The 17,304-nt window shown below is 36.2% G+C and overlaps 1 protein-coding gene across 13 annotated transcripts in view; it reads right to left on the bottom strand.

Moving 5' to 3' along the window:
• Nucleotides 1–136: 136 nt before the first annotated feature.
• The window catches only part of LOC143672820 (GREB1-like protein), a 40,552-nt gene continuing 23,384 nt past the window's right edge, over nt 137–17,304 (bottom strand). For 6 of the 13 annotated variants that reach the window (XR_013170056.1, XM_077147303.1, XM_077147302.1 and 3 more), the window contains 4 exons: nt 10,046–10,129; nt 8,681–8,788; nt 3,061–3,161; nt 137–1,254 (listed from right to left, as the gene is read on the bottom strand). Coding sequence is in view for 7 of the 13 variants with exons in the window: in XM_077147303.1 (XP_077003418.1) it covers nt 10,068–10,129 (62 nt within the window). In the remaining 6 variants the exon portion in view is untranslated. The remainder of the gene's footprint in view (nt 1,255–3,060; nt 3,162–8,680; nt 8,789–10,045; nt 10,130–17,304) is intronic. The other 7 variants (XR_013170058.1, XR_013170053.1, XM_077147299.1 and 4 more) reach the window with 7 other exon arrangements.

The following is a 17,304-nucleotide window of genomic DNA, read 5'->3' as shown; positions in this document are numbered from 1 at the left end:
TTTATTTTACCAATATATTTCTTCTTGAAGAATATTTCTTTTTCTTTCTTTTTAAAATTAATTTTATTTACAAATACTCCATATCCCAAACACACATTCCCCTTCCCTTGTTTTCCCCATTCCCTGACCTCCAACCTACTGTATGTATCTGAAAATCTAAACATCTCTTATATGTGACATCATACTAAATTTGTCCTTATATGCCTTGCTTATTTCACTGAGCATAATGTTTTCAATTTTCTTCTATGTTGCAACATGTCTTAGAACTTGATTTTTTCTTATGGTTGAATTATATTCTGTCATGTGTATGAACCACAGTATGTTTATCTACTCATTTGTTGATGGACACCTGAATTATTTCCACCTTTTGGTTATTGTGAACAATGCTGCTATGAATGCTGGTGTACAAGCATATGTTTGAGACCCTGTTTCCACTTTCTCGGGTATATATCCAGAAGTGGAACCACTGGGTCCTTATTTGTCCTCTGGATTATGAAACAAAATATTAAACATAGAATCCATTCTTCGTCATTTCCCATGATATGTGGAAGCTAAGCTGTGAAAAAGTCCAGGCTCTAAGTAATACCAGAAAGCAAAACATTTAATTTTGAGATAAAGTTATATATTTTACATCATATTTACATTCTTACTTAATTTGATGAAAAAATACTAGGTATAAAATGAGACTCCAACAATCAAGCATAGATAGGAATAATGGGTGGCATGGAAAAACTAAATATAATATACAAATGGGTAATTCACAGATCAATAACTGAGTTGACTTGACACATTAGTTTCAGCTCACAACTCAGTATATAGAGTGAATTCTAATTTGTTTTATAAAATATTAATTTTTGATAATTTGTATGCTAGCCTTCATCTAGTCAAAAAGTCTCCTAATAAGACAAGTTGTTTGAGAATAAATTTAAAAAGGCTAATTTTTAAGAAATCACAAAATGGAAAAAAGTATTTCCATATGAACTAAACTAATAATCCCCAACTAATTCTGTGATTTAAAAAAAAATCTGTGATACTTTTAAATAAGCTTGAAGAGATTTTATAAGTATAAAACACTCACCTAAAAGTGCATTTTTTCCATGATCATCTGGTAAGAATTGCTTGTCTACAGCACATACTAGGATGTGTTCAGGAAGATTGGGAGACTTGGCTCCCACCAGCAGGAATCCTGCTGGGATGTCATTTTGTTCTGTACACAACAATACCAAACACAAATCCTTTCCTGCTTGACAAAACCTAAAAACAGGTAAGAAGGACACAGTGAAATGTTTAGGGAGGTTATATCTTACACGTCTCCTTTGGGAGAGTAGGTTTTCCTATGGGGATTACTATTAAGAACAAAACTTATAGTCCATAATCAGAAACCAGAAAAAAAATCTACTGTATATGCTCCTCTGAGCAGAGTCAAAAAAAAACACTAAGAAGAGATATCTCTATGTGCTTCAGCCAACGCTAATGACTTTAAATTTTCTGACCCACAGTAAGACCAATAAACATGCAGCAGAATTTGAAAAGAGCACATAGAGGGCTATCTACTGATTTTTACTTTCAATGTAAATTCATTTCTCTAAAATGAGGCCAATCACAGAATAGAGATGTTCTCCATTTCAGAGGAAGAAACTGAAGTTCAGAGTTTGGGACCTCATAACTGAATGGGCCAAAACTAGAACTCAGAACTGCTAGGTTATTTTCACTAGATATGATGTGACATGACAAGACATGACACCTTACATACCACTTTGTATATCATAACATGTTACATTGATTCATTAAATCACTATTTATTCAACAAACAATTGTAAGAGATGCTGTCTGACACTTGAGGATAAAGAGCTGAATAAGACCCATTTTTCTCTAAGAATCCACATTATAGTCTATTGGAAATGAGAGGACAGCCATTGTTTTGCTGCACAGCACCCCTCTCCATCTCTCTGGAAAGTGCTCTCCTTGCACTGTAATCATGAGTTCCAGTAGAGAACTGTGATATTCTGGACTGACCTAGGAGCTGGCACCTGACCCAAGCTTCTTGGGTCAATTAAACACCCCACCTTTCCCGCCACAGTTGATTGGTCAGGGTAGGTACCTGAAATAAATCAGGTCAATTAAAACCTTTTCCCAATGAATTATGAACATGGAACCAGGGAGGACATGGCTTGGTTCATGCTGTTGGCAGCCATGTTTCTTGCCATATGTAGAAGCCTGTCAGCAGTCAGGAGACCACAGGAGAGTGCTCTGGCAGTGTCTGAATCCTGAAGCCCAGAGTATCTGCCAATAATTTCTTCATTTTACCAAAGACAATATGAGGTGGGTTTCTGTCACTTGCAACCAAGAGAGGGTGAATAAAGTATGATAAATGCTATTCCAGAGAGTTGTAGGAACACAGAAGACAGACAATTCACTCCTTCCACACAAACCTGAAGAAATGATCATCATTGCCTAGTACAAAATAGGAAAGAGTCATGCAGGAGTCTTCCTAAAAGCATCAAATCATATCATGATTGTAACCAAATGTGAACAAAGAGCTGGATCTATCAGTCAGCAGATGAGAGACAGAAGAAAAAACACTATCACAACATTGCATGAAGGTGTGGTGCATATAAGTAATTATACGGTCAGTGACCATCAAACCTCAGAAGTAAACATAATGGAATTAGAAAGTCAACAGAAGAAAGGCTAAATGATCAAGGCAATGGGTCTCAACCATTTCAGTCTTGTAGATCTTTTAACTTTAAAAAAATTCAAATTTAACTTTTAGTATCCTTCAATTGAGAAAAATACTTAAAAATTATTATGGATTATTTAACAATTTTAAATGAATCTGCATTTTATTACTCATAGTATTATCTAGATTTATTTTAGAAATGATCATTTCTATATGTGAATTATATTACTTAGCTTATAAACAAAATTTGTGGAGCCTATGGATATATGGAACATTCTGTTGTCTCCACCTCCATGAAGGCATAGGACTCAAATGCTTGGAATTTGGGAACTGATGATGATAATGATACTGATGGCAGCTAAAGTTTATGGCTCACTTACCATAAGCCGAGCATAGTGCTTAACACTGTATAGATGATCTCGTTTAGTGCTCTGAACAACTCTAAATTGGAACCACTATCTTCTTTTCACAGATGAAGACACTGTGGCACAGAGAGGATAAGGAACTCAGCCAAAGTTACATAATGATTTAGCAGCAGTGATGTAAGGCATGGGAAATTTACCATAGAAGAAAAGACAAAAAGCACACTACTCAACTTAGCAAAATAAAAGTAGTTCAGAACAGTTATGAACCAATGTTAACACTATAAGGACACCCCTCACGTATTTTTTCACTAAATTATAATATATTAAATCTAGGAGGCATTTTGTAGTGTTGAAAAGAGGATTGATTTTTTTTTAAATAAAAGGAGTTACTGATTTGTTTCTAGGCAGTAAACCTAGAAACTCCTTCCTTAAAAAGGAGTACCACTATTGTAAATATGACTTATTCCAAAAGGTAGAACATTTAAAATATCTTCCAAAGAGGTTTAGATAAATACAATGATGAGAGTTTCATGATTGTCTATTGAGGGAAATTAGGATGCTTTGAGGCTGTCTCATCACTAAGGAGTAGTAATACAACTACTTGTAGTAATAAATAGGGAAGAAGAGACAAATCTCCACAATTTTGGGTTGATTTATATTAAAAAGAGTAGACTAAATGAAACCACAAGCCTGTACCAAGTTGCAGATTATTATAACCTCTATAGGACATTAGAGCTATATGGAACCTCAGGATCTGATACAGCGTTTTCCAGTTAGTGATTATCAAATTCCCAGGGATTCATAAAAGTGTGCCAGGATGCTTGAAAATTATATTTCCTTTTCTGAGACATTTCTCAGAAGAGGAAATACAAATAGCTAAAAGGCACATGAAAAGATGCTCAACTTCCCTGGCTATTAGGGAAATGCTAATCAAAACCACAATGAGATATCATCTCACACCCACCAGAATGGCCATTATCAATAAAGCAGAAAACAACAAGTGGTGGAGAAGATGTGGAGAAAGAGGCACACTTATCCACTGTGGTGGGAATGTCAAATGGTACAACTGCTGTGGATGGCAGTTTGGTGGTTCCTCAGGAAGCTAAGTATAGAATTGCCATATGATCCAGCAATATCATTGCTAGGTATCTACTCAGAGAACATAAGGGTAAGGACACAAACAGACATTTACACACCAATGTTTATAGCAGCATTATTTACAATTGCTAAGAGATGAAAACAGCCAAAATGTCCATCAACAGGTGGAGTGGTTAAACAAGCTGTGGTATATACATACAATGGAATATTACACAGCTGTAAGACAGAATAAAGTCATGAAGCATATAACAACATGGATGGACCTTGAGGACATTATGTTGAGTGAGATTAGCCAGAAACAAAAGGACAAATACTGTAAGGTCTCACTGATATGAAATAGAATTAATGAATGAAACTGGATAATTTCAGTTGAGAACAGAGGCCATCAGGAGATAGAAATGGGGTAAGATATTGAGTAATTGGAACTGAAGGGATACAGATTGCACAACAGGACTGATTATGAAAATTCAGAAATGGGTAGCACAATACTACACCTAATTGTAGCACAATAATGTTAGTATACTGAATAAAGCTGAATGTGAGTATGATAGAGGGAGGAGGGCTGGGGGCACAAATGAAAGACAGAAGGAAAGACAGATGATAAAGACTGAAGATGATAAAAACTCAGATACACTCTAGAAATGCCTGAAGCATATAATGATAGTGACTAAATGTACAATATAAAAAAATGTTTTTACATGAGGAAGAACAAATGAATGTCAATATTGCATGGTGTTTAGAATAGATGGTAATTCATATTTTAAAACTTTAACTTATGCATGAGACTAAAGAAAAAAATGCATATTTTGTACAAAATTTGTATTTTGACTAGCGCATTTCCTAATGTAATGTATATGGACAGTTCAATTGAACACCATAAGTGATGGAACCTTGAATAGAGAATGAGATTTTGTAGGTTTGTCCAGAGTGATGCCCCAATAAATCCCAGAGTGATTTGAACAGTGCATAAAAAAGTACTTGCCAAGTCCCCTTTTGGGAACAGCGAGAAAGAGGGAAAATTCAACTTCCCCATTTGGAGAATTCTTGATATTCTCACAAACAGTGGGGACAACCAAATCAATAGGCCAAGCCTTCAATCTTGGGATTTGTTCATATGACATTTATCCCCGGCAAAGGATAGACTTAAAATTAGTCCAAAGAGTCATCCACACAGAACCTCTTTTGTTGCTCAGATGTGGCCTATCTCTCTGTCAGCCAACAACGCAAGCAAGCTCACCGCCCTCCCCCTCTCTACATGGGACATGACTCCTAGGGGTGTAAATCTCCTTGGCAACATGGAATGGAAATCCTAGAATGAGCTGGGACTCAGCATCAAGGGACTGAATAAACCTTCTTGACCAAAATGGAGAAGAGAGAAATGAGACAAAATAAAGTGTCAGTGGCCCAGAGATTTCAAACAGAGTGAAGAGATTATCCTGGAGGTTATTCTTAGGTACTGCATAGATATCTCCTTTTCAGTTTAAAGTGTATTAGCTAGAGTGAAGTGCTGAAACTGTAGAGCAGTGTTCCAGTAGCTATGTTTCTTGAAGATGATTGTATAATGTAAAGCTTTCATAATGTGACTGTGTGATTGTGAAAATAAATAAATAGGGAAGAAGAGACAAATCTCCACAACTTTGGCTTGATCTATATTAGAAACAGTAGACTAAATGAAACCACAAGCTTGTACAAGTCGAAGATTATTATAATCTCCATAGGACATTAGAGCTATATGGAACTTCAGGATCATCTGATACAGCATTTCCCAATTAGTGATGATCAATTTCCCAGGGAATCATAAAAGTATACCAAGATACCTGAAAATTATAAGTGAAATTTAAACAGACATTATCACTTTCTAAATATGAATACATAACTATTCTAATGTTCTACTTTAAAATAAAATATTCTGTGTTTTAACATGGAATATTTTATTTTAAAGTAGAACATTAGAATAGTTATGTATTCATATTTAGAAAGTGATAATGTCTGTTTAAATTTCACTTATAATTTTCAGGTATCATAGGGTTTTTTTGTTGTTGTTTTTTACTATCATTACTACTTTTATTTCTTTTCTCTATATTAACATTTTATATCTTTTTCTGTTGTGTTGCTAGTTCCTCTAAACCGATGCAAATGTACTAAGAAACGATGATCATGCATCTATGTGATGATGTTAAGAATTACTGAGTGCATATGTAGAACGGTATGATTTCTAAATGTTGTGTTAATTTCTTTTTTTATTTTTCTTTTATTTTTTCTTTCTTTCCGTTAATAAAAAAATAAAAAATAAAAAAGAAATAAAAAAAATAAAATAAAACAAAATATTCTGAAGCATCTTTGAGCCAACAAGATGGAAAGCAATTGAGTAAGTTAATGACATGTGAGTCATGTCACTGTGTGATTTTGATCATTATATAATTTTAAATTGTTTTTATTATAAGTCATATGCATTGACATTGGCTTAATTTGTATGCATAAAGATGGGAAGCTCAGGGAACTTTGATTATGTTAATGAACCCCAAAATAGAAATTTTACAGATGTGACTAAAGATACTCTTTTCCTATTATGAAAGTTAAATTCATGCCTCATTCCCACTCACCAAATTATGATTATATGAAGTGTACCAATATGTCCTAAAGATTAAAATGTTGTGATTATAATCTAATTTGGCTTTTCATGTATGAGGGGAGAGGGGACACTTTTGGCAGCATGTTCTTTGTAGAGAAGGTCCAGCAAACAGCAGTTTGAAACTTTCTGTCTACAGAGTTAAAATGTGAAACTTACAAAAATAAACTAGTATATACTTTTAATTCTAAAATGTAGAAATTCTAAAATTTGGGTATCAAAAGTACATTTTTAACATTTTTTTATTTTGGTGCTGGAAAACATTTAATATACATTTAGTATCCACTCCCCCAAAATAAAGGTATAATATTTTATTTTTTAATTTGTCAGCCAAATATGTTTTTATATAATCAATTTAACACAAATTAAGCAGCACTTCATACATGAAAAAGTAAAACCTTTTCTTGTCTAGTATGAAAATTGACAGTTTACTAATATACTTATTTCAAATAAATACTTTCTACTTAAAATCAATTCTTTATCACATGCAATGGAAAGATAAAATTAGTTTTAAATCCCTAAGGGGTTTGAAAGATTATATATTAAAAGAGATTTGTGACTCAAAGATTTAGGGAACAGTAATCTCTTCCAATCTGTTTAATAGGCCCAGAAAATTTAGGAAAATGGCCCAAGGTCAAATACCCAGTAATCAGAAATGTTAGGACCAGAATCAAGGCCTTTTACTCCAATTTAGATGTTCCCTCACCTTCATTAACACCTCTCTAAATCCTAGGTCAAGCTTCACCTCCCTGCAGGCTGATGTAGGAACTTCCCTATAATTTCTTCCTTGTCCATTTTTGCTGTGACCTATCACCTGACATTTCCTGGGTCCTTTCCAAACCAAAGCCTGGAGCATTTGATACACCAGCCTTTTCCAGCCTCTCAAAATATCAGCAGACACTTACCTCATCTTTACTGATGAATCCTTACAATCATAGATTTGCACACCACAAAGAAAACCCCAGTTCAAGAGTTTTCTCAAGGACTGCAATGCATTGACATTTCAGCAAAGAGAGATTAAGGGGGAGAAACTACAAATTTGGTTGTGCACAGAGCAGAGATGGGTAAGACACTGTTGAGTGTCAAAAGAAAGCAGGATTTCAACAGCAAGGTAAAAACTACATAGTCCACTCAGGTGGAGAAGTACAGATAATTTTGAATACTACAGTCTTTGAAATATGCTTCCCCTTTATGGTTTGCAGAAACCTAGAGGTCAACAATATTCATTATTAAATGACTGGATTCTTTGGGAAGCATATTTTTTTTTAGGTACCTTCTCTTAAAAAAATTCCCAAGAACTACCTTTAACAATGAAAGTGTAAATGTACTATTTTATGAAAAACAGCAACAACAACAAAGCAAACCAGAAAAACCAACCACAAAAAACACCACTGCCACACTGGTGGGGGTTATGTCCAGGGGGCATGGGAGCCAACTGAAAGGGCTCCCAATAGCCAATGTAGGAATAATTTGAACAAAAAAATAATTACAGTTTTATTAAGTTATACCCTGAAGTATAAAATAGGTATCTATGAGCCAATTCTTGATATAAATAAATGGCTGAATATATTAATAAATAGGGGAGAAGAGACAAATCTTCTGTGTAGAAGAATTTGAAATAATTCCATGTAGGTACATCATCCTTTATAAAGGAGGAGGAGTTCCTTAAATGTGGGTTGAACATAGTAACTCCCCTCCAAATACAGTATGGAAAAGGAGTGGAGCAGGGGAGAGTCACACCAGGTGATTATCAACAATATCAATAGTCATAAATCATGTCAATAGTATGTTCCCTTGATACGATGTGATAAAATTGGCACTTTACCTTTACCTCTGTGATTAAACTTAACTCCCATTTAATCAGGAGAACATCAGAAATATTCAATACAGAGTTAACCCGTAACATACCTGACCATTATTTCTCAAAACTGTTAAGGTCATCAGAAACAAGGAAGGTAAGAAACTGTCAAAACCAGGAAACTAAGGACACAGGATAACTAAATGTAATATGCTATCCTGGAACAGAAAAAGGACATTAGGTTAATATGAAGGAACTCTGAATAAACTATGGGCTTTAGTCAATAACAATATGTTGGTCATTAAATATAAAAAATGTACTATAGGTAAGATATTGAAAGAGGATATACAAGAACTCTGTACTACCTTCTAAAATGTTCTAAAAAATCAAAGTCCAATGTTAAAAAATGTCCTATTTTACCAGATAAGTCCTGAAATACAGTGGGGCCAGCCTCTCCAGAAGATCAACTAATTCCATCCCCCTATCCCATATTATCAACAGCCCCTTCCAACATGAAAAAGTTGGAATAGGCATAGCCCAAATACTCCTAAAGAATGGGTGAAAGATCAAAGGTGTTGGTGGAGTTATACAGAGAAGCTAAGGTGTAACAAATGAGTGCGAGTGCTGAATTATTATACTGATATTTCCTCTAGCCTCCAGTGTTCTGGAGCAACTAGAAGGACAAATCTGAAATAGAATGGTGACCCATAACAAACTCTGAAATCTGTTCTATATGAAAATCATTCCTTTCTCTTTCTTTTCTTTTTATACATGTTGTATTTAACAATAAGAAACGTTTTAAAAAATGTCCTATTTTGTCTTCTTGCCTTCTAGATATTCACCAACACAAGCCACATACATTTTAATTAAGAGTAGAGAGAATAGGAGACAGAAAGGGAAGAGATGGCTGAGTCTGGAAACAGGGTCAAGAGGAAATGCATTCAAGGTCAAAAATGGTTGCTGAGCTCCTCTATGAAATTGTAGCTTTCCTAAACTCAGGGTGTTCAGGTGTGACACAGACATGTGTGCACCCTACCACCTGGGCCACTAAGCATCCCCCACCTTCCAGACTAGGCAGCCAAGGAGAACCAGTGCAAGGATGAAGTGCCTGCTGTGCCACAAGTGATAAACATTAATTAAAATCTCAAACTGAATGAAAAGAAACCTCACTATTCCCTTGCAGAATAATTCTGAATTACATTTTAAATTAAATAATCCCCAATGTGATCTGTTTAGAGCCTCCTGGATAATGGAAGGGTCTAAATCTATTTACTGACACAAGGCTAGAAAGATAAATTATCAATATAGGCATACAAATAGCAATTTAATTGCCAAACTTGGCCCCCAAATAGTTTCATTTTCTGAGAGTAATTCTGAAATGTTGCCCTAAAACCAAGGCTCTTGAAGGGCAAATGATTTTAAATGAAAAAGGAACAATGGTAGAGCCTTTTCAAATAAACTTCATCTGCATTTACCTTAAGAAAACAGCCAGGGTTTTCACTTCACAGACACAGATTTGCATTCTCCAATTATCTCCAACTTGAAGGTTACAGAGTAAACTAAAAGGGGGGAGAAGTTTACTGAAATGGTGGTAAACACAAACTAAAGTAATCAAAGCAGTATTTGAAGGCCTAAAATTTGGTGGCCCCTCTCCCCTGCAGACAATCAACTGCCTCACAGTATGGTAGGAACTTACTCTATTCCAATAATTTACATAAGAAATTAGCAACCAGGGACTTCTTGGAAGATGGCGGCTTAGTAAGACGCGCGGATCTTAGTTTCTTCTCCAGGACAGCTACTAGGGGAGTAGAAACGAGACAGAAAGTGCCCAAAGCCACAACAGAGATAAAAAAGACAGCGTACCCCATCCTGGAACGGCTGGCTGGCTGAGAGAAGCAGCTCGGGTGAGATCGCCGAGGCGCGCGGGCCTCACCGGGCGGGGCGGCAAGCGGCCGGAGTTACTCCCTTCCCCCGTCCCGGGCCGGCTGGGAGAATTGGAGAGGCGGTCCCCTGAAACCAAGGCGGCTGGCGCCCACACCACGCGAGGTCCCCCGGACCAACTGAGAGAATTGGAGTGGAAACCCCCAGGCCGCGGAGAACGGTGACGGGTGGGGGAGGCCCCTTCCAAACCCGTGACTCCCGGGGAACGTGCACTCTCTTGGGCGGGCCGCTGCCGCTGGCGCCCTCCCGCCACGCTTGTTGCCCAGGGCTGACTAGGAAATTCGGACGGGCTCTTTCCCGGGCTGCGGCGACCAGCAACTCTCCCTGCGTTCGGACCCCGGGCCGGCTCAAGCCGCTTCGGCTAGCGAATCCCCCGGACGGCGAGAGTTTTCCAAAGTTTAAGATCCCACAGCACCTTTTACTGGTGGGACCCGCAGACAAACGTGTGCCACGAGCGCCACCTACTGGGCAGGATAAGAAAAACAGAACCCAGAGATTTCACAGAAAAATCTTCCAAACTTTTGGATCCAATACCCAGGGAAATCTGTCTAAATGCGCAGATGCCAACAGAAGATAACGGATCACACTCAAATAATTGAAAATATGGCCCAGTCAAAGGAACAAACCAATAATTCAAATGAGATACAGGAGCTGAGACAACTAATGCTAAATATACGAACAGAAATGGAAAACCTCTTCAAAAACGAAATCGATAAATTGAGGGAGGACATGAAGAAGACATGGGCTGAACATAAAGAAGAAATAGAAAAACTGAAAAAACAAATCACAGAGCTTATGGAAGTGAAGGATAAAGTAGAAAAGATGGAAAAAACAATGGATACCTACAATGATAGATTCAAAGAGACAGAAGATAGAATTAGTGATTTGAAGGATGGAACATCTGAATTCCAAAAAGAAACAGAAACTATCGGGAAAAGAATGGAAACATTTGAACAGGGGATCAGGGAACTCAAGGACAATATGAACCGCACAAATATACGTGTTGTGGGTGTCCCAGAAGGAGAAGAGAAGGGAAAAAGAGGAGAAAAACTAATGGAAGAAATTATCACTGAAAATTTCCCAACTCTTATGAAAGACCTAAAATTACAGATCCAAGAAGTGCAGCGCACCCCAAAGAGATTAGACCCAAATAGGTGTTCTCCAAGACACTTACTAGTTAGAATGTCAGAGGTCAAAGAGAAAGAGAGGATCTTGAAAGCAGCAAGAGAAAAACAATCCATCACATACAAGGGAAACCCAATAAGACTATGTGTAGATTTCTCAGCAGAAACCATGGAAGCTAGAAGAGAGTGGGATGATATATTTAAATTACTAAAAGAGAAAAACTGCCAACCAAGACTTCTATATCCAGCAAAATTGTCCTTCAAAAATGAGGGAGAAATTAAAACATTCTCAGACAAAAAGTCACTGAGAAAATTTGTGACCAAGAGACCAGCTCTGCAAGAAATACTAAAGGGAGCACTAGAGTCAGATACAAAAAGACAGAAGAGAGAGGTATGGAGAAGAGTGTAGAAAGAAGGAAAGTCAGATATGATATATATAATACAAAAGGCAAAATGGCAGAGGAAAATATTATCCAAACAGTAATAACACTAAATGTTAATGGACTGAATTCCCCAATCAAAAGACATAGATTGGCAGAATGGATTAAAAAACAGGATCCTTCTATATGCTGTCTACAGGAAACACATCTTAGACCAAAGATAAACATAGGTTGAAAGTGAAAGGTTGGGAAAAGATATTTCATGCAAATAACAACCAGAAAATAGCAGGAGTGGCTATACTAATATCCAACAAGTTAGACTTCAAATGTAAAACGGTTAAAAGAGACAAAGAAGGACACTATATACTAATAAAAGGAACAATTAAACAAGAAGACATAACAATCATAAATATTTACGCACCGAACCAGAATGCCCCAAAATACGTGAGGAATACACTGCAAACACTGAAAAGGGAAATAGACACAAATACCATAATAGTTGGAGACTTCAATTCCCCACTCTCATCAATGGACAGAACATCTAGACAGAGGATCAATAAAGAAATAGAGAATCTGAATATTACTATAAAGGAGCTAGACTTAACAGACATTTATAGGACATTACATCCCACAACAGCAGGATACACCTTTTTCTCAAGTGCTCATGGATCATTCTCAAAGATAGACCATATGCTGGGTCACAAAGCAAGTCTTAACAAATTTAAAAAGATTGAAATCATACACAACACTTTCTCGGATCATAAAGGAATGAAGTTGGAAATCAATAATAGGCAGAATGCCAGAAAATTCACAAATACCTGGAGGCTCAACAACACACTCTTAAACAACGAGTGGGTCAAAGAAGAAATTGCAAGAGAAATTAGTAAATACCTCGAGGCAAATGAAAATGAAAACACAACATATCAAAACTTATGGGAGCAGCAAAGGCAGTGCTAAGAGGGAAATTTATTGCCCTAAATGCCTATATCAGAAAAGAAGAAAAGGCAAAAATTCGGAAATTAACTGTCCACTTGGAAGAACTGGAGAAATAACAGCAAACTAACCCCAAAGCAAGCAAAAGGAAAGAACAAAGATTAGAGCAGAAATAAATGAAATTGAAAATATGAAAACAGTAGAGAAAATCAATAAGACCAGAAGTTGGTTCTATGAGAAAATCAATAAGATTGATGGGCCCCTATCAAGATTGACAAAAAGAAGAAGAGAGAGGATGCAAATAAATAAGATCAGAAATGGAAGAGGAGACATAACTACTGACCTCACAGAAATAAAGGAGGTAATAACAGGATACTATGAACAACTTTACGCTAATAAATACAACAATTTAGAGGAAATGGACGGGTTCCTGGAAAGACATGAACAACCAACTTTGACTCAAGAAGACATAGATGACCTCAACAAACCAATCACAAGTAAAGAAATTGAATTAGTCATTCAAAAGCTTCCTAAAAAGAAAAGTCCAGGACCAGATGGCTTCACATGTGAATTCTACCAAACGTTCCAGAAAGAATTAGTACCAATTCTCCTCAAACTCTTCAAAAAAATCGAAGTGGAGGGAAAGGTACTAATTCATTCTATGAAGCCAACATCACCCTCATACCAAAACCAGGCAAAGATATTACAAAAAAAGAAAACTACAGACCAATCTCTCTAATGAATACAGATGCAAAAATCCTCAATAAAATTCTAGCAAATCGTATCCAACAACACATTAAAAGAATTATACATCATGACCAAGTAGGATTCATCCCAGGTATGCAAGGATGGTTCAACATAAGAAAATCAATTAATGTAATACACCATATCAACAAATCAAAGCAGAAAAATCACATGATCATCTCAATTGATGCAGAGAAGGCATTCGACAAGATTCAACATCCTTTCCTGTTGAAAACACTTCAAAAGATAGGAATACAAGGGAACTTCCTTAAAATGATAGAGGGAATATATGAAAAACCCACAGCTAATATCATCCTCAATGGGGAAAAATTGAAAACTTTCCCCCTAAGATCAGGAACAAGACAAGGATGTCCACTATCACCACTATTATTCAACATTGTGTTGGAGGTTCTAGCCAGAGCAATTAGACAAGAAAAAGAAATACAAGGCATCAAAATTGGAAAGGAAGAAGTAAAACTATCACTGTTTGCAGACGATATGATACTATACGTCGAAAACCCGGAAAAATCCACAACAAAACTACTAGAGCTAATAAATGAGTACAGCAAAGTAGCAGGTTACAAGATCAACATTCAAAAATCTGTAGCATTTCTATACACTACTAATGAACAAGCTGAGGGGGAAATCAAGAAACGAATCCCATTTACAATTGCAACTAAAAGAATAAAATACCTAGGAATAAATTTAACGAAAGAGACAAAAAACCTATATAAAGAAAACTACAAAAAACTGCTAAAAGAAATCACAGAAGACCTAAATAGATGGAAGGGCATACCGTGTTCATGGATTGGAAGACTAAATATAGTTAAGATGTCAATCCTACCTAAATTGATTTACAGATTCAATGCAATACCAATCAAAATCCCAACAACTTATTTTTCAGAAATAGAAAAACCAATAAGCAAATTTATCTGGAAGGGCAGGGTGCCCCGAATTGCTAAAAACATCTTGAGGAAAAAAAACGAAGCTGGCGGTCTCACGCTGCCTGACTTTAAGGCATATTATGAAGCCACAGTGGTCAAAACAGCATGGTATTGGCATAAAGATAGATATATCGACCAATGGAATCGAATAGAGTGCTCAGATATAGACCCTCTCATCTATGGACATTTGATCTTTGATAAGGCAGTCAAGCCAACTCACCTGGGACAGAGCAGTCTCTTCAATAAATGGTGCCTAGAGAACTGGATATCCATATGCAAAAGAATGAAAGAAGACCCATCTCTCACACCCTATACAAAAGTTAACTCAAAATGGATCAAAGATCTAAACATTAGGTCTAAGACCATAAAACAGTTAGAGGAAAATGTTGGGAGATATCTTATGGATCTTACAACTGGAGGTGGTTTTATGGACCTTAAACCTAAAGCAAGAGCACTGAAGAAGGAAATAAATAAATGGGAACTCCTCAAAATTAAACACTTTTGTGCATCAAAGAACTTCATCAAGAAAGTAGAAAGACAGCCTTCACAATGGGAGACAATATTTGGAAATGACATATCAGATAAAGGTCTAGTATCCAGAATTTATAAAGAGATTGTTCATCTCAACAACAAAAAGACAGCCAACCCAATTACAAAATGGGAAAAAGACTTGAACAGACACCTATCAGAAGAGGAAATACAAATGGCCAAAAGGCACATGAAGAGATGCTCAATGTCCCTGGCCATTAGAGAAATGCAAATCAAAACCACAATGAGATATCATCTCACACCCACCAGAATGGCCATTATCAACAAAACAGAAAATGACAAGTGCTGGAGAGGATGCGGAGAAAGAGGCACACTTATCCACTGTTGGTGGGAATGTCAAATGGTGCAACCACTGTGGAAGGCAGTTTGGCGGTTCCTCAAAAAGCTGAATATAGAATTGCCATACGACCCAGCAATACCATTGCTGGGAATATACTCAAAGGACTTAAGGGCAAAGACACAAACGGACATTTGCACACCAATGTTTATAGCAGCATTATTTACAATTGCAAAGAGATGGAAACAGCCAAAATCTCCATCAACAGAAGAGTGGCTAAACAAACTGTGGTATATACATACGATGGAATACTATGCAGCTTTAAGACAGGATAAACTTATGAAGCATGTAATAACATGGATGGACCTAGAGAACATTATGCTGAGTGAGTCTAGCCAAAAACTAAAGGACAAATACTGTATGGTCCCACTGATGTGAACAGACATTCGAGAATGAATTTGGAATATGTCCTTGATAACAGAGTCCAGCAGGAGGTAGAAACAGGGTAAGATAATGGCCAATTGGAGTTGAAGGGATACAGATGGTGTAACAGGACTAGATACAAAAACTCAAAAATGGACAGCACAATAATACCTAATTGTAAAGTAATCATGTTAAAACACTGAATGAAGCTGCATCTGAGCTATAGGTTTTTGTTTTGTTTTGTTTTGTTTTGATTTTACTATTATTACTTTTATTTTTTTCTGTATATTAACATTCTATATCTTTTTTGGTTATGTTGCTAGTTCTTCTAAACCAATGCAAATGTACTAAGAAATGATGATCATGCATCTATGTGATGATGTTAAGAATTAATGATTGCATATGTAGAATGGTATGATCTCTAAATGTTGGGTTAATTTCTTTTTTTCCGTTAATTAAAAAAAAAAAAGAGAGAAGGGATAATTGGAGCTGAAGGGATACAGACTGTACAACGGGACTGGATATAAAAACTCAGAAATGGACAGCACAATACTACCCAATTGTAATGCAATTATGTTAAAACACTGAATGAAGCTGCATGTGAGGTATAGGTTTTTTGTTTTTGTTTTTGTTTTGTTTTTTTTCTTTCTATTATTGTTTTAATTCTTATTCTGTTGTCTTTTTATTTCTTTTTCTAAATCGATGCAAATGTACTAAGAAATGATGAACATGCAACTATGTGATGTTATTAAGAATTACTGATTGTACATGTAGATTGGAATGATTTCTAATTGTTTTGTTAATTCTTTTTTTAATTAATAAAAAAAAAGAAATTAGCAACCAAATCTTACATCTGAATGGTGAGCCCCAGCAGCCCTTTTGGTGTTAAGTATCTGCTCATCTGAATTGCCTCTGAAAATAGCTTAATCTTCCTTTAAGCCTTAGGTAAATATAGAGGGTTTCCCAGGAAAGAAAGATGGTAATGCTGAAACCTGCCCAGGCATTGTATTACCCTATTTCCCTGCTATTTTTTACAAGGAAAATTTCAGGGCGCTCTTTCATTTTGAGTGAGAGAACTGTTAGAATGATCTTAGAATGTGCTGAAGTTGAAAGGACAAACAATAAACTATCAAATTATAAACTCTGCTTTTTGTTTTATATGTTTATCCCCAGGTGAATTAAAGGGGAAATGAATAATGAATACAATTAATTATAAGAACTAATGTGCTCATTTGAATAACTGAAACAAGGAAGCAAAGAATAAGAAAAAGGTCCTGTAATACTGTATAGATTATTGCAATGCCTGGGAACATCCTAGACTATATTAAGCAGATAATCAAAAAGTATTGGCAAAGTCCCCTGAGGGAGGGGAGAAAGACTATGGAACTATTAAACCTTACCATCAGGGAATTCCCTGAT

Source organism: Tamandua tetradactyla (genome assembly GCF_023851605.1).
Source record: "Tamandua tetradactyla isolate mTamTet1 chromosome 16 unlocalized genomic scaffold, mTamTet1.pri SUPER_16_unloc_1, whole genome shotgun sequence".
Taxonomy (NCBI): domain Eukaryota; kingdom Metazoa; phylum Chordata; class Mammalia; order Pilosa; family Myrmecophagidae; genus Tamandua; species Tamandua tetradactyla.
The sequence above is the reverse complement of the archived record's forward strand: the minus strand, read 5'-3'. Positions and strand labels throughout refer to the sequence as shown.